This window comes from Aythya fuligula, chromosome 24 (genome assembly GCF_009819795.1).
Source record: "Aythya fuligula isolate bAytFul2 chromosome 24, bAytFul2.pri, whole genome shotgun sequence".
NCBI classification, from domain to species: Eukaryota; Metazoa; Chordata; class Aves; order Anseriformes; family Anatidae; genus Aythya; species Aythya fuligula.
Window position 1 is genome coordinate 751,851 of NC_045582.1, and position 22,750 is coordinate 774,600.

The 22,750-nt window shown below is 65.0% G+C and overlaps 2 protein-coding genes across 5 annotated transcripts in view; one reads left to right on the forward strand and one right to left on the reverse strand.

Moving 5' to 3' along the window:
* ARHGAP23 (Rho GTPase activating protein 23) overlaps nucleotides 1–7,285 on the forward strand; it is a 33,381-nt gene extending 26,096 nt beyond the window's left edge. For both annotated transcript variants that reach the window (XM_032202832.1, XM_032202831.1), the window contains exons 13-24: nucleotides 1,278–1,339; nucleotides 1,721–1,848; nucleotides 2,012–2,130; nucleotides 2,221–2,376; nucleotides 2,742–2,820; nucleotides 3,019–3,092; nucleotides 3,174–3,263; nucleotides 3,369–3,494; nucleotides 3,608–3,649; nucleotides 3,760–3,853; nucleotides 5,215–5,246; nucleotides 5,371–7,285. In XM_032202832.1, the coding sequence (XP_032058723.1) occupies nucleotides 1,278–1,339; nucleotides 1,721–1,848; nucleotides 2,012–2,130; nucleotides 2,221–2,376; nucleotides 2,742–2,820; nucleotides 3,019–3,092; nucleotides 3,174–3,263; nucleotides 3,369–3,494; nucleotides 3,608–3,649; nucleotides 3,760–3,853; nucleotides 5,215–5,246; nucleotides 5,371–6,411 (2,043 nt within the window). In that variant the 3' untranslated portion in view covers nucleotides 6,412–7,285. The remainder of the gene's footprint in view (nucleotides 1–1,277; nucleotides 1,340–1,720; nucleotides 1,849–2,011; nucleotides 2,131–2,220; nucleotides 2,377–2,741; nucleotides 2,821–3,018; nucleotides 3,093–3,173; nucleotides 3,264–3,368; nucleotides 3,495–3,607; nucleotides 3,650–3,759; nucleotides 3,854–5,214; nucleotides 5,247–5,370) is intronic.
* A 3,377-nt stretch (nucleotides 7,286–10,662) lies between these two features.
* SRCIN1 (SRC kinase signaling inhibitor 1) overlaps nucleotides 10,663–22,750 on the reverse strand; it is a 63,486-nt gene continuing 51,398 nt past the window's right edge. The window contains exons 12-20 of one of the 3 annotated variants that reach the window (XM_032202885.1): nucleotides 22,509–22,639; nucleotides 21,427–21,574; nucleotides 20,219–20,531; nucleotides 19,653–19,902; nucleotides 19,219–19,373; nucleotides 18,987–19,139; nucleotides 18,511–18,639; nucleotides 13,720–13,857; nucleotides 10,663–11,305 (exon numbers count right to left, since the gene is read on the reverse strand). In XM_032202885.1, the coding sequence (XP_032058776.1) occupies nucleotides 11,180–11,305; nucleotides 13,720–13,857; nucleotides 18,511–18,639; nucleotides 18,987–19,139; nucleotides 19,219–19,373; nucleotides 19,653–19,902; nucleotides 20,219–20,531; nucleotides 21,427–21,574; nucleotides 22,509–22,639 (1,543 nt within the window). In that variant the 3' untranslated portion in view covers nucleotides 10,663–11,179. Of the gene's footprint in view, nucleotides 11,306–11,457; nucleotides 11,544–13,719; nucleotides 13,858–18,510; nucleotides 18,640–18,986; nucleotides 19,140–19,218; nucleotides 19,374–19,652; nucleotides 19,903–20,218; nucleotides 20,532–21,426; nucleotides 21,575–22,508; nucleotides 22,640–22,750 lie in introns of those variants that run through there. The other 2 variants (XM_032202886.1, XM_032202887.1) reach the window with 2 other exon arrangements.

Genomic DNA, 22,750 nt, shown 5'->3' on the forward strand with positions numbered 1-22,750 from the left:
CCACATGGGGCTCCCGGCTGCCTCTGGCTCTCCCGGCACTAACCGCCTCGGCTCTCTCCGGCTCTTTGCCTTGTGCTGCTTCCCCAGGCCACGGCCAGCCCGTGCTCGGCCGGGCAGCGTGGGGCTCGCCCGTCCTGCGCGCCGCGCCGTGCTCCCAGGGGTGCACGGGGGCTGCCGGGCACCGCCGCATCCAAGAAGAGCGCGGCTCCGTCGGCTTGGCCAGGCAGGGTGCGCCGAAATGCTCGGCACAGGCAGTGTGGCTCTCGGAGCATTGTGGAGGCTCGGCCAGGCAGGGGCTGTGCCGGTGCCGCTGGTTGCATTTGGTAGTGAAGCAGCAGAGGAGCGCGCGTGGCTTGGCTGGAGCCCCGGCCGCGGTGCGTCAGCACCCCGGGGCGCGTTGGTGTCGCTGTGGCTGTGGGTGAGACCTGCAGGGAGCTCCTTGCCTGCACCAGACACGGTCCCCGTGGTGCTGCCTGTCCTCGGGGCTGGTGCAGGGTCAGGGCTGAGCCCTCGCTGTGGTCTGTGCAGTGGTTGCTCAGGGCAGAGAAGGGAGAGCTGCTCCCGGGGCCACGGGCTCCGCTGGAGGGGCTGCGCAGGGCTGGATGTGCCGGCGCTGGGCTGGTGTGAGCCATCTCCCTGCGGTGCCAGGGTGGCCTTGGTTGGTCTCAGCGTTGATGCCGGGATTGTGGCACGGCTCTGGCCCTGGAGGGGGCGTTGAGCTCGAGTGGTTTCTGCTTTGCTGCAGCACGGCCCCGTTCGGAGGGCGCGGGGCTGGCAGCGCCGGCGCAGGGAAGGTGCTGCCAGGTTGGAGCACTTGGAGTTGTCTCTGGCTGCCTGCTGCGGCTGGGATCCCGCAGGGAACACCCTGCAGGGACAGGCGCGTGTCTTTGGGCACCGTGGGGTGCAGTTTGTGCGTCTGGTTCAGGCAGGTGGAGGTGTACGTGCTGCGGAGGGCTGGATTTGAGCCTCTGGGGCTGGCTTGGAGCCCCTGTGCTGCTCGCGTGCGGTGTGCCATGGTGAGGAGTGCTGCAGTCCTCTGCGGGGCAGCCAGCACTGCCGGGCACCGGTTGTTTTGGGGCACCAGGGCCCGGGTCCTGCCCTCGCCCCGGCTTTGGGGCTGGCAGGCGCTGGAGGTGCCTCTCGGCGAGGAGCACTGGAGGCAGGAACGGGCTGCGCCTTGGCCCCGTGTGGCATCTGGGAGAGCGTGGACTTACCCAGGGCCACTGGAGAACGCGCTGCTCAAGCTCCCCCTTCCCCTCTTGTCTCTGCCTCCCCAGGACCCCGGTTTTGCCAGCCAAGCGCTTATCAACAAGAAGCTAAACGACTACCGGAAAGTGAGGTATGGACCCCGGGGCTGCGGGGCGCGAGCGGGGCACCCTGCCCACCCCCGGACGCCCCAGGGAGCAGTGGGCACTGAGCAAAAACAGACTTGGCTTGGGGTGCAAGAAGGGCCTGATTCAGGCAAGCTCCCAGCAAGGGGTTAAAAGGGCTCCAAACTCCCCCGGCACTGGCGTGGGGCTCAGCCCCGTGGTCCCCCAGCACGGGGTGCAGCCCTGTGGGGTGAGCACCAAAGGGCAGGGAGGGCCCCGTGAGCACCCATGGGGCCGGGGCAGGACCCTGGGCAGGCTGGCAGACACCGGGCTTTGTGGGGGGGTTGGTGGGGGCCCATCCACGGTGCTCGGTCCCGGCTGTGCCCCCCCTGACCCTGCTCTCCCCACAGCCCGGCGGGTGCCAAGCCCGACTCCTCGCCCAAGGGCTCCCGTGGGCTGGGGATCAGAGCCGAGTTCCTGAAGCAGACGGGAACCAGCGCACCCCGGTCCCCGAGGCAGGATGTGGCCGTAATGAAAGGTGGGTGCCCCCCTGCGGCACGGGGACCCCCGGCACGGCAATCCTGTGCTCCTGGCAGGGAGGGGTGCCCGCACGCTCACCCCTCCCCAGCACAGCAGGGACGCCCTTGCCGTTTGTCCATCCTGCCTCTTAACAAATTATCCCATGGTTGTTTTTCCCCCAGATGAGAGCAGCTCCCAGAAAGCCCCTTGGGGCATCAACCTCATGAAGAAGAACAAGAAATCTGCCCCCCGCGCCTTTGGCGTCAGGCTGGAGGATTGCCAGCCTGCCCCAGACAACAAGGTAGAGCGCGTGGCCCTGCCTCGGCTGGGGGCAGCCCCGGGGATCCCACACAGCCCCCTGCCTCCCTCACCGCTTACCCTGTGCCCCCAGAACGTGCCCCTGATCGTCGAAGCCTGCTGCAAGGTGGTGGAGGACCGCGGGCTGGAGTACATGGGCATCTACCGCGTGCCCGGGAACAACGCCGTGGTGTCCAGCCTGCAGGAGCAGCTCAACAAGGGAGCCACCGAGATCAACCTGCAGGACGAGGTGAGGGCCCCGTGGCCCCGTCTCCGTGCCCGTGGGGTGCTCCTGGGGCTGTTGTCCTGGTCCCTGTCCCCGTCACGTCCCCGTCTCCGTGCCGTGACCATCCCCGTGGTGGCAGGGCCGCCTAGTGGATGCTGCCCGCAGCTCGGGGCCACGTTTGTGTCTTTGCATCTCACGGCGCAGTGGTGGTGCTGGGCTTTCCCTGCTGGGTGCGGGGTGGGGACAGCTCTCCTGCCATCCCCATGGCCGTGGTGGCCTTGGCTGGGGTCCCTCTCGGTGCTGGTGGCCCTGGGCTGGCGGCTTTATCCTGCTGGTGCCTGGGTTTGCCCGGGTGCCGTCCCGCTGAGCAGCCCCTTCTGTCCCCGCAGCGGTGGCAGGACCTGAACGTCATCAGCAGCCTGTTGAAATCCTTCTTCCGAAAGCTCCCCGAGCCGCTCTTCACTGACGGTGAGTCCCGCAGCCCGGCCGTGGCACCTCCCCGCTGCGCCCATCGGCCCCGCTCCCTGCCCCTTCCCTGCCCCTCCGTGTCCCGTCCTGTTGGGACCCCCCAGCCCCATCCCCAGCCCTCCGCACCCAAGGGTCCCCGTCCCCAAGGGGCGTCCCTGCTCCCCTCCCCCTGGTCCTGACCCCCCCCGTCCCTTTCAGATAAGTACAACGACTTCATCGAGGCCAACCGCATAGAGGACGCCAGCGAGAGGATGAGGACGCTGAGGAAGCTGGTAGGGAGATGGGGCAGGGCCTTGGGGGGGACACTGCCCGCTTGTGGGGTGAGCAGAGGGGTGACCCCGTGCCTCCCCCAGATCCGGGACCTGCCAGGTCACTACTACGAGACGCTCAAGTTCCTGGTGGGCCACCTGAAGACCATTGCGGACCACTCGGAGAAGAACAAGGTACTGCTCCCCGCCCGGCCCCGAGCCCCCCCGGCTGCGGTGGGAAGGGAGATGGCACCCGAGGGGGCGGCCGCAGGCAGGCACCGACCCTAGATCCTGTTGCAGATGGAGCCCCGAAACCTGGCCCTGGTGTTCGGCCCCACGCTGGTGCGGACGTCCGAGGACAACATGACCGACATGGTGACCCACATGCCCGACCGCTACAAAATCGTGGAGACCCTCATCCAGCACGTAGGTGGCATTGGCGGGGCTGGAGGGGGGCTGCCTGGGTGGGCAGGGCAGGGACTGCTGCACCCCGGGGCTGCCTCGCTGGTCCCTAACCCCTCTCCCGTTTCCCTCCGCAGTCAGACTGGTTCTTCAGCGACAAGGAGGACAAGGGCGAGAAGGTGAGGCCAGGCTGGGCCCGGAGAGCCGGGGGCAGAGCGGGGGGCAGAGCCCTGGCGCGGAGCCGGTGGCCACCAGCAGCCCCCTGACCCCGCGTCCCGTCCCTTTGCAGACCCCCGTGGACGAGAAGGAGGCGCAGTCGGTGCCCAACATCGAGTACCTGCTGCCCAACATCGGCAGGACCGCGGCGCCCGGCGATGCCCCAGGTGAGGAGCCGAGCCCGGGGCAGGGTCCCCCCCGGTCCTGGCACCGGGGCACCCCGGGCACCTCTGCGGTCACTCCATCCCCACGCTCACCCCCCCTGCGGGCGGCCAGCCGGGCTCTCCATGCTGCAGCTCTGTGCCCGAGCGTGATGTGCTCGTGCCCTCCTTGTTGGGATACGGGGACACCCATGGGTGCTGGCAGAGCCCCCTCCCTGCCCTCTCCCGTCACCCCTGCTCTGGTGGCTGCTCATCCCCTGCAACCACGACCGCTGCAGGGCCCCTGCCCGTGCCCCCCCCCCCACTGTGCCTCTCACGCTGCCAGCCCAGAGACCGGGAGACTTTGACGTTCGACTGATTTCTTATGTTCTTTCCTTGAACTTCTCTGTGCTGTCCTCTTCCTCCTCCTCCTCCTCCTCTTCCTCCTCCAGCGGACCTCCTCGAGAGCTAGAGCGGGTACAGTGTTGATCCTGGGTGCATTGCTCACGCACTAATTCCTCCGGGCGACCACGAGAGAGGGGGAGCAGGAGGGGCAGCGGGAGGGGAGGGGGGGTCCTGTCCTGCCCAGCCACTGTCCCCAGGGCTCTCCAGCACTGGGGGGCTCCTGGACCCCAGTAGAGCCCAAACTCCTTCAACCCCGGTTCTCCCCCCTCTTTGGTGGGTCCCTGCGGTGTCTCTGGTGGTGGCACACCCTGGTAGGGGCTGGTGCCAAGTGCCCCAGGACCCAAATGCCGGGTTCTGGGGGTCCCCACCCCCTGGGGGTCCTCACCCCCTGGGGAGGGCTCAGCACCTTTCTGCCTCCCCCTCTCTCGTCGTCAGCAGCTTCTAACCCCATCCCGGGCTGGGGCCTGCAGGGTGGGAGAGGGTGTCTGTCGTGCTGTCCTTGTCCTTCCAGCCAGGCTGCCTGTCACCCCCGTGTCCCCTCCTGTCCCCTAACCCCCTGGGGAGCTCAGGGCAGCCCCACGGCCTGTCCGAGTCCCCCCCTGCTCAGCCCATCACTGCACTATCCCCATCACAGCCCCCAGAGCTCGTAATGAGGCAGCTCCCCGTGTCCCACCCCGGTGACACCCCTGCCCCATACCTCGGGGCTCTGCAGTCCCCAGCACTGCAGCGGGTGAGCAGTTCTGGGGTCCCCCTGCGGGACCGGAGCCTCCCCCCCCTCCAGCTCCTTCCTGCAGCCTCCCAAACCCGCTCAGCACCAGGACCCCTGCATGGGGCTGGCGGGGCCGCTGGCCCCAGTGCGTCCCCCTCCCCGTTCTGGGGGAGCAGAGCGGTGCCCCCCGGCTCTGCCCACTGAACCCCTGCCCCAGCATGCGCCCACCCTGCCGGGGCCTCGCTGACCCCCTTCTCTTCTCTCTGCCTTACAGACTCGACCCACAGCGGCTCTGCCAAAGCGAAGGTGAGAGGGGTCCCGGGCTGGGGCCGGAGGGAGCGGGGTGATGCCCCCAGCACGGCGGGGAACCCCGGCTGCGGGGACGGGGTCCGTGGCCTGTCCCTAAGCTGTGGCTCCCCTGTCCTCGCAGGGCACGTGGCCGTCGCGCAAGGAGCCGTCGCCCCGAGAGCTCCTCGCCATCCCCTTCATCTCAGCCGTCAACCGCAAGAGGAAGAAGCGGCGAGAGGCCGAGGGCTTCGGCAGCAGCACCGATGACGATGTGGAGCACAGGGACCCCAAGGGCCGGGAGCAGGAGGATGAGGAGGCCGCGGCGGCCGCGCCGGGGCCCGGCAAAGCTCCCCACGGCCCTGGCACCGAGCCGGCAGCCCCCAGCCCGGAGCAGGAGAGCGCCTTGGAGCCCGGGGGCACCGGGGCCGAGCCGGCGCCGGACGCCCGCTCCATCGTGTCGGGCTACTCCACCCTGTCCACCATCGACCGCAGCCTGTGCTCCGAGGTGCAGTCGGTGGCCGAGAGCCGCGGGGAGGAGGCGGACGACGAGCGCAGCGAGTTCAGCCACGTGGAGACGGACACGGAGAGCCGGGAGGGCGCCCGGGCCAGGCTGGGGCAGGTGGAGGGGGGCGCAGGGGGCGAGGACAAGGTGCCCCCCGGGCGCCCCTCCTTCAACTCCCACCGCCTCATCCAGTGCGACACGCTGGCCCGCAGGAAGCTGGGGAGGCCGCGGCCGGCCGGCGAGACCCCGGTGCCCGCCGGGGAGGGCCATGGTGGCTGGGTCCCCCCCGGGCGGCCCTCGCTGCGGGAGCAGCTCCGGCAGCGCCTGCGCTCCTCGGCCGACGACATGGGGGTGCGCCTGCGCCGAGCCCACTCCCCGGAGACGCGCCGCAAGAAGAGCAGCTGGCGCCGGCACACCGTGGTGGTGCCCGGCGGCCTCAAGGACCTCAACTTCAACGAGTGGAAGGAGCCGCGGGGGGGCCTCGACGTCCCCCCAGGGCCGTGCCGTGACAAGGACTCGGGGCTCAGCAGCCTGGAGTCCACCAAAGCCCGGCCCGCGGCGCCCAGCCCGGCCCAGCCTGGCGGTGCCACCAAAGCACCCAGCACCAAGAGCCCCCCAGGCAGCCCAGGCCCCCCGGCTCCCGGCCCCGTGTCCCCCCTGCGCTTCCCCCAATGTCTCTGACCTCCTGGAAGGCTCCCCCCCCCCCCCCTTCCAGCTGGGGGGACAGTGTTTAATTTAAGGACTCGCACTTGTTCTTGTATTTAATTGTGCTCCTGACGAGCTGCTTTTATTTAACGGCCTCCCTCGCGCCGCCTCTCCGTGCCAGGAGGGACGAAGCCACCTTGTCACCGGGGCCCTGCAGGGTCCCGCACTGCAGCCTGGCCCCCTCCCCATGTCCCCCCCACCCCATTCCCTGCTCCCCCGGGCTGTGGGGTCCCTGCTCCCCCCGGCAGTGCCGGCCCCGGGGCTGCCCGGCCGCGGCGTTGCGAAGTGCGGGCGCTTCCCGGGGTGCTGCGGCTGCGGCTGCCCCCGCCGGAGCCCTCCCCTCCTGCCCCCCGACAGCCTCGGGGAGGGGACCTGGGGACCTCAGCGCCCTCGCACTGTCCCGGGCCTGGGCATGGTGTGTGTGGGGCTGCAGGGTTTGGGTGACGGTGGTCTTGGGGTGCCCATCTGGGTGTGATGGCCCTGGCTGGGTTCTTGCAGGAGCGGGGTTCCAAGAGGGGCTTGCTCAGAGCAGCACCGTGCCATGGGGACGGGGCTCTCCGTGTGTCCCAGCCGCCCCCAAAGCCCTTGCTTGCTTTTATAACCCCCCCTCGCCGCCCACCCCATCTCCCCAGGCTTGCCCACCCAGCCAGAAGCACTTTAGGAAGGGGGTGATGTGCTGCCACCTCGGGGGGCACAGCTCGGCTGGGGACGTGGGGACATGGGGAGCACAGACACGCGTGTGCCAGGGCCCGGCAGCAGCCCCGGGGGCTGGGGGGGGGCATCAAGTCAAGTCACTGTCACTGTTACACGTCGTTCTCATACGTTATGCAAATATTTGCTGTAAATTTCCCCCCCCCTCTTTTTTTTTTTTTTTGTAAATATTGTCTCTAAATGTGTAACATATTACAAAGGATTTATAAGGATTTTGTAAGAAGTTTTGCTCAGCTGAAAGGCCAGCCCCGACCACACAAAGCGCTGGGCCAGTGTTGACTTTTTAAACCCTTCTGCATGTGTCCCCCTGGCGTGTTGTACGAGTCGGTATATGCCAAACTGCAAAAAAAAAACAAAAAAAAACAAAACAACCAGCCCCAACAAAAAAAACCCTGCTTTGGAAATTGTCCTCCTACGAGTCCCGGTCTATATAGCGGAAATAAACTGGTTATTCGAGGGGAGTTTCCTGCTCTTATTGCTGCGCCTTCCAGCCCACCGACCCCGTTTCCTCCATGCTGCAGCCCCCAGGGGCTGGTCCCGATCCTGGGGAGGGCTCAGGGCAGGGGGGGTCCCAACCCTCCCGCCCCAGCACCGGCACTGCAGCACGGACACAAGAGACCAGGCCTGCGGGGAAAAGGTGCCATAGAGAAAAGAAAGTCTTTTATTAAAGCCAGACACTCTGATAGAAAAGAAAAGTAGTCAAGGGAAAAAAAGAAAAATAAAAAGCAACCCTTTGTCATCGGAGTTTGCAAGTTACAATGGTCACGTTTCGCACAGAACTACCCATGGCATCCATACAGAGATACAGAGACTACGCTACAGCCGGCCAGGCCAGCCCGCGCCCTGCCCGGCCCCGGCGAGTCCTTGGTTTTGTTTTCCTTTGCTTAAATTTTAAAACAGTTCACAAGAAAATTCATGCTAAGAGACACACGACATTGTAGAAACCCCAAAACAGCCTCTAAAGAGTATTAGGAACTTTTTTTTTTTTTTTTTTTTTTTCTGTCCTTTTAAAAGTTGTAACCTTTTCTTAAACAACACTCAGACGAGTAAAGCGGGGTGCGCATGCAGCGGGCGCCTCCAGACACATGCACGATGCAGGCAGCGCTTGTTTCTTTTTTTTTGTCTTTTTTTTTTTTCCTTTTTTCTTGACATTTTTGCAACTTTTTTTTTTTTTTTTTTTTTTTTTTTTTGTCTCTTTTCAGTGTAAATCAGAATCAAGCAGATTTTTTTGTTGTTGTTGTTTGTTTTCGTTCTCTTGCTTCAGCTAAAGCACCGGGCTCGGTGCTCACACACAGTTTGCATGATGCCATGAAATGACGGACGCACACGCACGCACACACGCAGAGACACGCTCACATAGAAAACCAGCCTGGTGGGCAGCCAGGAGGGGTGGGGGGGGGGATAAGAGAAGGGGGTGGCCCGGAGCTCCACGTGCCCCCGCCGCAGGCTGCTCTGGGGCCGGGGTCCCGCTGCACCCCTTGGCAATGCTCGGGTGGGCAGCAGCCAGCAGCCACGGCAAGGCTGGGGCGCAGTGAGGGGCTGTGGACCCCCACCCCATAGGCATGAGCTCGCTCACAGCTGCAGAGTGCCCCCCGTTCCCCCCCCCAATTCACTCTGTGCAGGCAGGGGACCCCCATGCACTGCCCCAGGAGCCCTGGCACCACCCGGCACAGGGCACACACCAGGGCAGGAGGATGCCGTGGCACTGCCGGCAGCTCCGGCCCCTCTGCGCATGCATGGCCACGTCCCCATGGGGCTGGAGGTGGATGGGACCCCCCCCCCAAATACACCCTGCGTCCCCCCAGGGTTGGCTGCAAAGTGCTGAGCCCTGCAGTGGGGTGGGCCCCGGGTGCCCTCGCACCCCTGTGCTTGGGGTCGGGAGGGATGGGGGCACGGCCAGCCCCCCACGGCCACTGCGGCACTGGGTCAGGGAGGGTTGGGGAGGGGGCCAGGCCCCCCAAATCCATAAGAAGCTGTGGCTTTGCTACAGTGTTTCACTTTGGTACCAAGAAAAAGTAATTATAAATTAAATTAAACGCATCAAGTGACTGCTATTGCTGCCAGGAGCCGCTGCCCCCTGCCCCAGGTCCCGGCCTCGACGCGTGGCCCCGGGGCTGGCACCGGCAGCCACCGGCCCCGGGCTCCCGGCCCCGGGCTCCCGGTCCCGACCCTGACCCTGACCCCCCACTGCCTCGGCGAGGGGCAGGACGAGGACAGGGACAGGGACGGGGACGGGGACAGGGACAGGCCACAGAAGGGGGTGGAAGGAGGATGCCAACTCAGCACGAGGGCTACCAAGCCGCTAGGAACTGACCCTCTCAAAAATCACAAGGAGCTATAGTTTAACCAGGGAAGAAAATCCACCCCCTAATATACCAGACATGAAGAGATTTATTTCTTTTCTTTTCTTTTTTTTTTAAATATTTATATATATATTTATATTACGTATATTATATATATATAATATGTAAATATATTTTTTAAAACAATATAAAATGTTAAGACACTTCACTTAAATGTAAAGAGTTGCTTTTTGCAATCCAAAGAAATTGCATCATGATTTTTTTTTTTTTTGCTTTTTTTTTTTCTCTTTGTTATTCAAAAAAGGCTCGTTCTTCTGTACAAAAATGATTGATATACAAAAAAAGAGAGGGGAAAAGAAGGAAATAATAATAATAATTAAAAAAAAAAAACAACAAAAACAAACCCAACAACGAACTAGCCAACGAAAGGAGTGATTCCATCTCTTGTTGCACTGCGGGTGGACGGCGCGCTTCACAACACGGCATTGAACACACGTGCACACACACGCACACACACGCACACACACGCACAGCGCTCCCCTCGCACGCCCGCAGGGCTGGGCTGGCAGCGGGGGGGTGCTGACCCCAGCCCTGCTGCAGGGGGGGGGCTCTGGGACACCCCGAGGGCGCTGGGGAGGGGGACGCGGGTCCTGCAGGGTGTCCCCGTGCAGGCAGAGCCCCCGGGCACCGCAGCGTCCCTCTGCCCCAGCCACCACGATGACCCAGACGAACAATTAAAGTGCTACGTTACGAACCTACAGTGATGGGGGCTGATCCCCAGCGCCCCCCAGCACCCCCTACCCCTACCCGTTTCCGCCTCCCCAAATTTGACATGCTCAACCTTTCGGGCGCCCCGCAAAACCCCGGCCCCCTGGGCACCTCGGGGGCACCTGGGCTCCCTCGTGGCCACCCAACCCATGGCACAGCGAGCCCCACGGGGCCGGGGGCTCAGGATGCTCCGGGGAACCAGCACCGACCTTCGGCGAGCGCCGGAGCGAGCGTGGCCACAGCTCTGCCCATGGAGACCCGGTGGGCGCGGGCATCGTCCCCTCGGGGCTCGGCGGGGTCGCGGCGGCCGAGAAGCTCAGCGGGGAGAGCGGGCGGCGGGCAGGGCGAGGGGCGGCGGGGGCGTCCTCGGCGGCCGCTTTTTGCCCGTTTTGCGCCCCCCGGCCGCCTCCTTCGGCTTTTGGGCGGCTGCCGCCTGGGCAGGCGGGGTCGGGCGCCGCGCCGCGTCCTTGTTGCTTGAAGCTCGTGAAACTGGTGGGGTGAAGCTCTGAGAGCTCTTAAATAAACAGAAAACGGCAGGTGGGGAAGGGAGGGGTCGAGAACCAAAAACGACAGCAACCCAAACGAACCAACGGAAATTAAAAAAAAAAATTAAAAAAAGGGAAACAAAAGAAAGAGGGGGAGAGAGAGAGAGAGAAAGAAACAGAAAGTGGCTGGTTGGCCATTTTGGAGCAAGATGTGAGACAGAAGTCGGGCCGTGCCGGAGCAGAGGCAGACACAAGTCGGGCCGTGCCGGAGCAGAGGCGAGACAGAAGTTGGGCCGTGCCGGAGCAGAGGCGAGACACGAGGTCGGCCACATTGGAGCAAGACATTTAAAACAAAGAGAGGGACACGTGGCGATGCCTCAAGGTGCCTCAAGAAGACAGTCCAGGGGAGGAGCACAAGGAAGAGAGAAGCCCGGCCCCAGGAGCAGGAAAACGGTTGGATGGAGCTGGCAAGGAGGCTCAGAATGAGATGGATGAGTTCCTTGCCCCAAAGGAAGTCAATACAGGGATGGATGTTCTGCCAGATGCAGGTTTTTCTGAGACTGCAGGGGAAGTCTCACTAGCCTCTTTAGATGGTCTAGCGGCCTAGAAAGAAAAGCAAGATTCAAGGAGGAGGAGGAGGAGGAAAAGGGGAGGAAAGTCAAACAGTTTCTTAAAAAAAAAAAAGACCAAAAAAATAAAAGAGAAAAAAAAAAAGGAAAAAAAAATAAAACAAAACGAAACAGGAGTTTGTTCAGAAGCAGCATTGATTTAGGCCTGAGGTCAAGCAGCTGGAAAAGGTCCACCACAAACAGAGCACGAGATGAGCTGGTTCCACGAGTTACTGGATGGGAAGGGGGCACCCCCAAGAGGAGCAGGAGAGAGACAAAAGAGAGAGAGACAGACAGACGGACACGTGGACAGACACGCACACACAGAGGCAGGCAGGCGGAGGGGAGAGGGGAGAAAGGTGGGGTGGGGGGGGACAAGAATCGCAGTGTTAGGCTGGGCACGCAGGCTGCGCGGTGCCTGCCCCGGCCGGCGGGGCTGCCGCAGAGGTGCTGTTCATCAGAGCCCAGCGCCGGCCCCAGGGGAGCCGCAGTCCTCCGAGAAGGTGGCAGCCCCCACCCCAGCCCCTGTGCCCACCTGTGCCGGTGGTGGCACTGCCACCGTTGAGACGAAGCAACCCTGCTGCTGGCGATGACAAAAAGGGCTCGTGCCAAAGCTGCTGCGCACGGAGCCGGGGCGGAATGCACTGGGAAGGTGCCCACAAAGCCTCCGAAAAAGGGGTGATGTCTCCTGGGCTGCTGGGCTGGGGCATGGCCAAGCCCTGCACTAAGGACAAGGTGCAAGGACAAGGGTGCCAAGGAACCCCCCCCGGTCAGGGGGACAGGGTCCAGGGCCGTGCTGCTGCTGCTGCAGAGTGCCCGAGGTGGGGACTCAGGGGAGTGAAGTGACAAGGAACACGGTGACACTGGGACATCTGGGACTGTGCTAGCACGTGGCTTCTGGGCAGGGGACTTGGTGGCACCGCCGAGGCTTCCAAGGCCATGGGGGACCTGTAGACACGCCCCCTGGAGGGGCCAGGAGCTGCCTGCCCGGCTGCTCGGGGCTGCGGGCGCACGGAGCCACACGGAGCCCTGCGCCTGGGGACGGTGCCAGGGGGAGCCCGGCCACAAGCCCCCCGAGTCTGCAGGCACCCGTGAGGGGCTGAAACGCTCGCCAAGGGGATGCTGCTGGGCGAGGACAGCCTGGGGACATGCCACCACCACCCCGGGACCCTGTGGCAGTCGTGACAAACAGCACCAGTGCGTGGCTCCGACCCGGCGTGCCGGGGGGGCTGGGGCTGGGCTGGGCCCTCGTGCACCAGAGGCGCCCGTTTTGCTCATCAGACCTTTGCGCAAATTGCACGAAATCCCCGCCGCCACTCGCCCCAGCTACGGCTCGAGGTAGCCGGGAACCCCCCTCACGTCTGCCTGGCAGGGCGTATGGATCCAACAGAATGAGCAAAATCGGGTTTATTGGGTGGTTTGTTAACGACAGGCCCGGGGAAGGGGACTGAAACACAGAGCGGGTGGGGGAGGAGGACAGGACAGGGTGAAGCCGCTCGTGGTGCCCCCACGGCGGGGCCGGTGCGAGGAGAGTGGCAGGAGGGGAGGAGAGGAGCGGGATGGGGCTGGGGGGGGGGACACGGCCCGGCTGGGGGCACCTGGCCTCGTGCCCGAGGGAGCGGGACAGGCACCGCAAGCACCGGCCCCCCCCAAAAAACACAGGAGCAAGTGGAATCCGGATGTGTGGAGGAGCCCCGGGGACAGAGATGGGGTCAGGGTCAGGGACAGGATCGGTGCTGGGCCAGAGGGGAGGCACAGTCCCATCCCACAGCTCTCCTCTTCCAGCTGCTGTGGCCCCCCCAACCCCGTCTCCACGCTGCGGGTGCCCCAGTTCCCCCACCCTTGGGGTCCCCTCCTGGCTGTGGGGCGGGCTGAAGGCGCAGCGTGGTGCCGTGCCGCTGCGGCTCTCCAGACTCCGTCTGTCTCATGAGAAGGGGTCCTGGCCAGCTCCCCCTCCTCACCGTGGCCAAATTCTCTGCAGGGAGGTCTCAGGATCCCCCAGGATCCCTGAGCCGGGCTCACCCCATCCGTCAGGGCGGCAGCAGCACCCAGGGCTGACACAGACGTCGCCTCCTGCTTCATCCTCACCACCCCTGAGGACAGCTTGTCCCCCTCAGCTCCGCACAGAGCTGCGGCCCCCTCCCCAGCAGCCCCCTCTGGCTGCCCCTCGCCTGGCTAGGGGGGAGCTGAGAGCCCCCTGCCTGCACCCTGGTGGAGGGGGCCAGCACCCCGCGTCCTGCCAGGCTCAGCCACGGGGGAGAGCGGCCACCGAGAGGGTCCGGAGCCGTGCGAGCCACCTCGGCTGGCGTGGTCGTCCCTGCTCCCTGCCCACCACCCGTAACACGGCCAGGGGCAAGCAGGGCTCGTGGCCACCCTGCCGCCGGGGAGCCTGCTCTAGAGATAGGCTACCTGCTGCTGTCCCTGGATCCGCATGTACTCCATCCGCTGCTTTATGTGCTTGCTTTTGTCGGGGCTGCCCTGCTGGCTCTGCTTCAGCCGGGACGCCGGGTTCACCATCTTCATGGCCGGGATGGAAACGCCCCCGCTCTGTCAGGACAGAGAATTTCGGGAGGCGAGGATTAAAACCAGCAGGTGAAAAGCCACACGAGCACAGCCTGCAGCCAGGCACCGCTGGCACGGAGCACACGGGACCCCACGGCCCCATCCCCACGGCCCCACCGTCCCGTCCCGCAGGGGACAGCCCTGCCGTGGCGCTGAGCACAGCCGAGGACAGGGACGTGGGCTCCGTGTGCCGTGGTGAGCCCGGGGAGCAGGCAGGACTTACCGAGAGCTGCAACGCAAACGGGGGGTTAGGGGCAGACACCGGGAGGCGGAGGGCAGGAGGACAGCACCCAGCTGGGGTGCACAGCCCAGAGACGGGACAGGAGGCGACGTCAGGTGGAAGCAGATTCCAGGTGGAAACGGCGGCAGTGGGAATGGAGGTTTTTATTAACTATCCGCACAGGCTGAGGTACAGAGACTTGCGAGAGCAGCAGCAAGAGAAGCGTTACGTGTTGGCACGTCCCTAAGTGCGAGCAGATCCCCACAGCAGGTACCCAGAGCGGTGCCTGTGTGGGCACCCCAAAACCCCACACCACTGCTGCCCTGCCTGCCTCATGCCAGCCTGGATCAGCTGCCCCTGGAGGCAAAAGCAGCCCCTCTGTGCTGCCCCAAAAACGTGCATGGGATGCCCAGGCTGCGCCGCTGCCAGGACAGAGCCTGCAGGTTATCTCCAGGGCCGGGTCAGTGGGATCGCTGCCTGCACTGGAAATCAGTCCCTGTCCTCCCTGCCTCGCCGTGGGACCCCCTGTGCTCCTTCAGCCGGGACGTGGGGACTCCCACACCTCATGGGAATCCGGTTCCCATCTGTGTCACAGTTTGTATGGGTACGGGCAGGCGCTGGAGCTCAGCGCTCGCATCCAAGCTGCAGCAGCCCCGGGCTGTGCCCTGAGACCTCAGCCCCGGCTGAGCCAGCTCCGGCCGTGCTGCCGCTCCTGGCAAGCCCTGATCTGAGCTTTGCTTTGTGAGTGCCTGCACGCGTGCCAGCCACAGCCATAAATCCACCTCGTAGCTCTGCTGCTCCTCTGCACGGCTCAGGGGGTGCAGCAGGGCCTGACAATAGGGGGAAATTGCAGCTACACCCACTTGGAAGGCCCATTCACCCAGCCGGAGCCCTGTAAAGGGACCGCCGGGTAAGTGGGAACCGGGGCTGAGATAATTGCTGCAAATGAAAAAGGAGATTCATTCACGAGCGCTGATTGTTAATAAAGGAGCAGGCTGACTTGTGAGTAGCTGAGGGCACTTTTCCCCCTCTTTTCCCAGCTATTCAGCGAGCCCAGTGGCTGCCACAGATTCCAGCAGAAACCAATTTGGACGGCTTCAGGGAGCCGGCGCTGTGATTTAATTAGGAGCAACATCTGCTGCTTCGCAGTGACACTTAAAATGCAGTTCCTCAGAAAAGTGCTTATGCGAAATGGAAAGGCGAGGAGCGCCGCGATGCCGCGCAGCTCCCCCAGCCCCTGCCGGCCCCGTGGCCGCTCGCTGCCGGGGCCAGCGCTGGCCTCGGGCACGCGGTGAGCACAGCACAGGGTGCATGGGGTGCATGGGGTGCCTGCCCCATCGCTGCCCTGCCTCCCTGCCCTGCAGCAGCTGCTGGGAGCTGCAGGAGCCAAAGTCTCCACTCCCGGCTCACAGGGGCCGAGGTGGCAGCTCCAGCCCCAGCCCCAGCCCGGGCAGGGGGTTCCTGCCCCCTAACCCAGCACCAGCAGCACCAGCATCCCGAGCGTCCAGAGGGTGACTTGGCCCAGCTGGGAGGGAGTCTGGAGCTTGTTGGCGTGTGCCTGGAGAGCTGCAGTGCTGTGCCAAGGCTGGCCCTGGAAGGGCCCCAGGGGAGGGTTCCTTTGCCAACTGCTTCTCCTAACGCTCTGCTGAGCCGATGTCGCTGCAGGGCTCTGAGCTACAGCAGCCCCCCCGCGGCACAGCCAGCTCCCACCGAGGTGACCGGTGCAGACCAAAGCCGGGTGCACCTGGAGCAGTCCCAACACCCGTGCAGAGCCAGGGCAGGGTGGTGGCAGTGCCGCTGGCACCCGCTGCCTTCACACGTCAGCCTCTGCTGTCTGCAGCCTCGCTCCAAGAGGAGTTTTGTGGAGGTAGAGGCACAGAGAGGGAGCAGGTAGAGGTGGAGGAAGAGAAGACGTCAGAGTGAATCCGAGGGCAGAGCACACCAAGAGGGAGAACAGAAAATAAACCTGAGGGCTGCTGAGGGGGAGCTGTGGCTTGGGCAGCAGAGGTGGCTTGGTCTGGCTCGGAGGCGAACTCTCAGGAGCATCCCCTTTGGGCTGGCTGAGGTCCAGGGCAGTCCCACTGTCACAGCCGCTGTGCTCGAGGTGCCCCGCACGCGCCTTCATCTCCTCGCTGCCGTCGGGCGCTGCTTGTCCGAGCAGTCCTTTAGGGAATATAAATCCGGCCGCAGGGTGGCTGCTGATCTCGCTGATGGTCATTTCCAGCTCACGGATGGTTTCCTCGAGGCTATCCAGTCTCTGGTAGGTGCCTTTGTAGATCTCCTTGCTGCGCGGCGACATGCTGTGCAGGGGGGGCACGTCCCCTTCGCTCCGTCCCCCAGGAGCGGGGCAGCAGAGCCCCTCCGCTGCCTTCCCACCTGCATCCTCCTCGCCTCCTCCTGCCCCGGCAGCCAGCCCCACGCTGTCCTGTCCCGGTGATGCTGCACACTGCTGAGGCCCTGGGGAAGCAGCGACCTGTCCCCGGGGGTGCCCAGCCTGGCACCATTCTCTCCCCTGGATGTGGTCACAGCCCGGGGGACGCCTGGCTTTTGGCACTGGCGAGCCGTCGCGGTGGTCCCTCCGCTTGCAAACCCCGTCGGAGCGTCCAGGAGGGACGGATGCCTCCCGTGTGCTCTGCCTGCCTCCTCCTTGGGGCTCTGCATCACTGGGGACGGCGCCGGGCCCTTGGCTGCCCGCCCCTGGGACAAGCGCTGTGTCTTCGCCCCCCCAATCTGCAGCCTGCCCTCGGCGGTGAGGAGGCTGCTCAGCCACAGGACCTCGCGGTGCAGGCTGGCTGCTGCCTTCCTGCCTCCCGGCAGGGCTTGGAGCAGTGTCCTCTCCTTCTGCCCCCGTGGGCTGGCTCGCTCCTCGCTCTGGGGGAGACGGGACCTTGCTGTCTGCCGGAGGGAACCCGCCAGTCTCTCCCGGTGCGCGCTCACGGCCTCGGAATGGGGCACTCGGGGGCTGCGGGGCTGAGGCTGGAAGCCCCCCGGGCGTGGATGGAGACTTTCTGGGGGTGCCAGCAGACGCTTGGCATCTCCCCCCTGCCTCAGGTGCCAGCTCCCCTCCGGCTGCTCCGCTGCCAGCTGGGTCCCCGTGCTCAGAGCAGCCCGTTGCCACCGGCACCTCGGGGTCGGTTTCGGGGGACGGCGGCGTGGACTCACACTCGGTGAGCACAATCTGTGGGAGGGAGAACGCCCTGCTCCCCGGGGGGGCCGGGGCCACCGGCTCCTAGGTAGAGAATTCAGACAGATTAGGAGCCGGGGAGCGGCGCGGGCTGCCTGCTGGTGGAGGGAGCGGGCAGCTGCTCGGGGAGCACAGTTTTGGGTCCCCTCGTGCTGGTCCCTCCGGGCATCGCTGCAGGAAGGTGCTCGGATAGGAAGGGACACGCTCGGCTCCCTGCCTGCCTGGCCGGGTCTGGGCAGCTGTGGCCTCCCATGGGTGTCCCCAGGCACGGAGTGACCACGTTTATGCTGTGTATAAGGCAACCTTCAGGGGGATGTCGGCAACAGGGGGCTAAAATCTTCAGCAAGACAGACTCGGTGCTGCTGCACCTCCCAAAGGTGTTTGAGAACCCGCCTGCCATGGTCCAGCTCAAATTTCTCTTGTACTGGTGTAAACTGGCACGACATGTGCAAGCGCAGAGCCTAGACCTGGAAAACCCCGTCCAATCTCCCTGCACCTCTCCATCACTGTCCCAAGGGGGACGCAACGAGCCGAGCGGTGCCTGGGGGACCACAGCCCTGCAGGGAGGCAGCTGGAGCAGTGCTCTGGCAGAAGAGCTGCTCCTCAGCAGCTGCAGCAAGGGGGGGGCCCTGCTCCGCACCCCAATCCTACCCTGGGCAGCGGCTGCAGCCTCGCAGGGCTCGGTGCACAGCTGGCTCCAGCCCTTCCTGCTCTGCTCAGCAGCCCAGAAAATGGGGGGGAGCTGGGGCCAAACCCAAGGGGCTCCCAGCAGCCTCCAGCCTCAGCCCCAGCCTTCACCTTCTGCCCGCATCGTGCGCACGGAGGGGGCTCTCCACGTCTCCATGCGCCACCGTCCACAGCCCCGCTTCGGTGCCACCCTCCCCACACGGTGCCGGGCCACCCAGGCACCCAGCGTGGCACGAGAGCGGGGAGCCCTCCTCGTGCCCTGCATTGTGGGGTGCTGGGGGGCCCTGCCTCTCCCCCGTCCACGTGGCTGCGGGATCCAACAGCCCCGTGCTGTGCCGCAGAGGGGTTAGTGCTCGCCCCGGTGCCGTGTCAGTGCCGTACGCGCAGTGGCAGTGAGCGAGGGGGTGAAGAGAAGCCGTCAGTTGGTTAAGTCAAGAGGGGGAAGGAGCGGTGAGGTTAAGAAGAGGAGGGAGAGGCGGTGGTTAGAGTGCAGCCGGCCAGGAGGAGATGTCGGCAGGAGGGATGGGAGCTCGGGGCGAGCCGTTACCTTCCATCCTTCGGCTGCAGCGGAGGCTCCATTGGGCCACATGGCTGCGTGCCCAGGGGAGGCGGCAGCCGCGAGCGGATCGTAACGGAGCTTGGGAATGAAAGGGGAGGCAGAGCTTCTCTGAAACACCTGGGGAGTCAAACACGAAGGGTTGGAGGAGGGAGGCTTGGGGGTGACAGGCACAGAGCCCCGCCGGGACGGGGGCTCAGCACTGCTGGCAGTGAGGGAGGCATCGGCTGCTCCCCGCTGGCAACGTGCCCCGGCCACGGAGCCCCCCCACATCTCACAACGCTTGCACCCCCCGGGCAGGATGCGATTGCTCCAGGCTGCCTGTCCCTGTGGCACCGTGCTCCTGCTGGGGACGGGGTGAGGACGGGGACAGCCACCGCTGCGCTGCTGCACGGGGGTCGCTCCTGGAGCTGCTCCTGCGGACGCCCGGGGGCATCGCCACCCAGCCCCCTCCCCGCCACGCTCACCTCCAGCTCCGCAATGATGCGGTCCTCGTCGTCGTCGTCCTTGATGGCAGAGGCGATGATGGGCGGGGTGGACGCGGGTCTGACCACCTCCGACACCGTCCGTCTCAGCTTCACCTGCGGCTTCTGGGTCTCCAGCTCCTCCGACTCGGCCTTCTGCGGGGGCGCGGGGCGGTGAGGGGCTGGGGCAGCCGAGGGGTCACCCAGCACCCTCCCCATGTCCCCCGCTCCCCACCTTCATAAATCCGGGCTCCTTCTTGCTGGTGACGATGACTTCGCCGCTGCGGGTCGTGGTCAGCCCGTGGGACGAGGGGAAGCTCCGGCGGGGAGGGGGAGGTGGCGGCGATTTGGAGGGTTTCTCGGTCCGGTACCGCGGCACCGTCAGCTCGTCTGGGCACAAACCATGCCGTGAGGGCACGAGACCTTCCCCTTCCCCTCCAGCACAGCACCCGAGGCTCTCCCCCATGCCCTCCTGGCCACGAAGCTCCCTTAGGGCAGCGCTGCCCAGCCCGGAGGGGCACAATGGGGACAGCACGAGGGCACGCAGGGACAGAGAGCTCGGTGCCGAAAGCAGAGCCGACACCAAGCCCTGCCCCAATGCCTGCCCCGGGATCCCGCATGTACCCCAGCCCAGGACCCTTTGGGTGACCCCAGCTCCCCGTGCCGTACCTGAGCCCCTGCGGCCGTTGGGGTCAGCTTTGCCCGCGGACTTCTGTGCGTGCTGCGGCTTGGAGGGCTTGTGCTCGGGCGTGGACGCGGCGCTGCTGCTGCCCGTGGCCTGCTTGTGCTTGGCAGCGAAGTCCAGGTCGGGGATGGCCTTCATGAGCTCTGCCTGCGTCTCCTCCAGCAGGCGGTTGATGTCCTTGGCGCTGTACTGGGTCAGCGCCGCCCGCTTCTCCTCCCAGTCCCGCTCGGCAGCCTGCGACAGCCGGCACAGCCCCTGCAGCCCGGCAGCTCCCCATCACCCACCCTGCCCCACCACCTCCCCATCACCTGGGGTCTCCCATGGCTCCGTGGCACGCTGGGGGTCCCTGATCTCAGGGACTGCCCAGCTCCTGGAGCTCCCCACCTTTGGGATGCCCCCTCAGCTACAGAGCCATCGAGAAGGATGTGCCCGGCTCCCGTTCCCAGTTTTAGCCGTGGGGGAGCTCCGTCAGGGTTCGACCCTTCAGAGGAGCCCCCCGGCTGTGGGTTTTGTTCAGACAGCTCAGGAGGAACCTGCCCCATGTCCTTACCTCCACGGACACGGCTTTGTCTGCGCTCTTCTTGCTGGGAGTCTCCGGACCCGTCTGGGTCTTGGCAGGCACCATCTCCGGAGCTCGGGAAGGGTTATTGCTCTTGGAGGGGTGGGTCTGGGTCTGGGGGGGGCTGTGCCCGAAGCTGGGCATGCCCAGGGTCTCGGTGGCAGCCGTCAGGTGGTGGAGGCTCACCGGGGGGCTGGTGGGCATCTCCAGCTCCAGCCCTTTGCTGAAGTCCGTCTCGGGGGCCATCTTCTTGGGGGACTGGCTGAGGGTGTTGGGGGGGGTCCACACGCCCTCATCCACTTGCCTGCAGGGGACAGAGGGAAGGGGCTGGGTCACTGCAGCCCCTGCAAGCGGCTCCGCCAAGACCCTCGCTCGGTGTTTGTGTTCCATGGCTGAGACCCCCGAGAGCTGGGAAGAGCTGGAGACGAGCCCCAGCCTCCCTCGGCAGGGCGCATCAGCAGCTCCTCCACCTGCCCGTCCCTTGGCATGAAGCTTGGAAGAAATTGGATCCCTCCAAGTTCTGCCCCTCTGTCAGATCTGGCTGAAATTGCCCTCTGGATTCAGAAGTTATTAGGAAAGGGGAATGACAGGCGGGCAGATTCGTGCGCCGTGTGATCAGACGAGCTCATTTCCATAGAAAACCAGGCTAGAAATGAGCCTGGGGCGAGCCCCGCTGGCGGAGCGCTCCTCGAGCCTGGCCAAGTTGTAAGCTCTCATGAAAGGTTCTGTAATCAGAGCAGGCAGGTGGGCGCAGCCTGCCTCCACCACTGGATCGGGGGGAGGATTTTCTCCATCAGAAGAGTTTTCTGTTCCTCGGGAAAGAGATTTCTGACCACATCAAGCGTTCCCATTGCATGCAGATGTATGACCATTTTTTTTCAGGGTGGCAGGGAAAGATTGGTTTTGAAAGAGGGGTTCCCACGTACGCCCTGAGAAGGACCGAGGGTGTCTTTTAATTCCTTAGCAGAAAAAATAAACCTTTTTTCAATGTCTCTGGGAATTCTGACCCCTAACGTAGAGAGGACACTGGCACACAGGTGGGGGACACAGGAGCATCCGAAGGGCCCTGCTGTGTCCTCCGAGGTGCATACAACCCCCTGCCTGCAGGGGAAGGACCGTGGGGCTGCAAGGAAGACGTGGAGCAGGGGCTGTGGGGCAGGGGCTGGGCTGGGGGCTCGGCAGGAGGGCGCAGCGCTCACCGGCGGATCTGGGCGAGGGTGTCCGTCACCGTCTTGCAGCGCTTGAGCAGCCCGTCCAGGCGGTTGGGCTCCTCCTTGAGGAACTTGACGGCTTCCACCTCCACCCGCAGCACCACCCGCATCTTGCTCTGCAGGCTGGGGAACTGGGCTGTGGGGGGAGAGGGGGGTCAGGGGGCACTGCAGGGGGCCCCACACCCATCGAGACCACCGCAGCCACCGTGTCCGGATGGATGGGTCCCGGGGAGCCCAGGCTGTTGTCTCTCCACCTCCCCATGCCCCTTATCCCTCCCTGTCTCTCACAGGCACCGGTCCCAACCTCTGGGAGCTGCAGTCTGCAGCCCTGGGCACGAATCCTGCCCTGGAGCCAGGGCTTGGTCACCGGGACCCTGCAGGCTTGGTGGCAGGGGACACAGAGCAGGTCATTCCTGGCTGCCCACCCCTGCTCCGTGCACTTGTCCCGGCTGCTCAGCATCAGCCGATCTCCCTGCAGGACAGGGGAGCTGCTCCCAGCTCTGCCCCGTGCCCCCAGGCCCTCCCCACGTCCCTGCCGTGTCCCCACCACGTCCCTGCCTCTCGCAGCCTCAGCGACTTCTGCCAAGTCCCCGCTCCGTCTGCCCGCGCCGTGGCACGCAGGAGCGCTGCCACTTCGGATCGAGGCGCAGGGCGTCTGCTGGGGGACGGCAGGGTGGGGACAGCCGGGGACAGGAGACTGCAGGAGCAGCAAAATCACTGCAGTGCGTGCAGGGGGGCGAGAGCAACGTCCCCTGGGGCAGCAGGGTGAAGCATGTGGGAGCTGGCAGAGGGACTCGGGATGACTTTGGCAGCGGCAGAGCACCAGGGACGCGTCCCTGGGAGCAGCACAGAGCAGGAGCACGGGGCACAGCCCTTGCACCCAGGCAGCCTGCAGGACACGCGATGCTGCCCTGCACGGACACTGGGGGAAGGCTGTCCTGGGGCATGGACACGCCACGTACAGCAGAATGAGCTCCAAAGACGCATTTACCCGGACCTGGAGCCACGCAGCAGCACCAATGGGGGCTGACAGCATCCTCCCCCTCCCCAGCACCCGGCCCCTTCCTCACCCTTGAGGTCTGTCAGCGTCTCCCCCAGCTGCTTGAGCACCACGGCCTTCTCCTCCAGCTCCTGCACGGGGATGAGCCGGTGGTTGTGGGCCAGGTCCTTCTGGATCTTCTCCACCGACTTCTCCAGGTCACTGCGAGCACAAAGCAGGGTCCGGGGTGTCACTGCTGTGCCGGGACGCTGGAGACCCCAGGGAGGAGCTGGTGGCCATGGGCAGGTCCCCACGGGACAGGGGGAGCCGTGT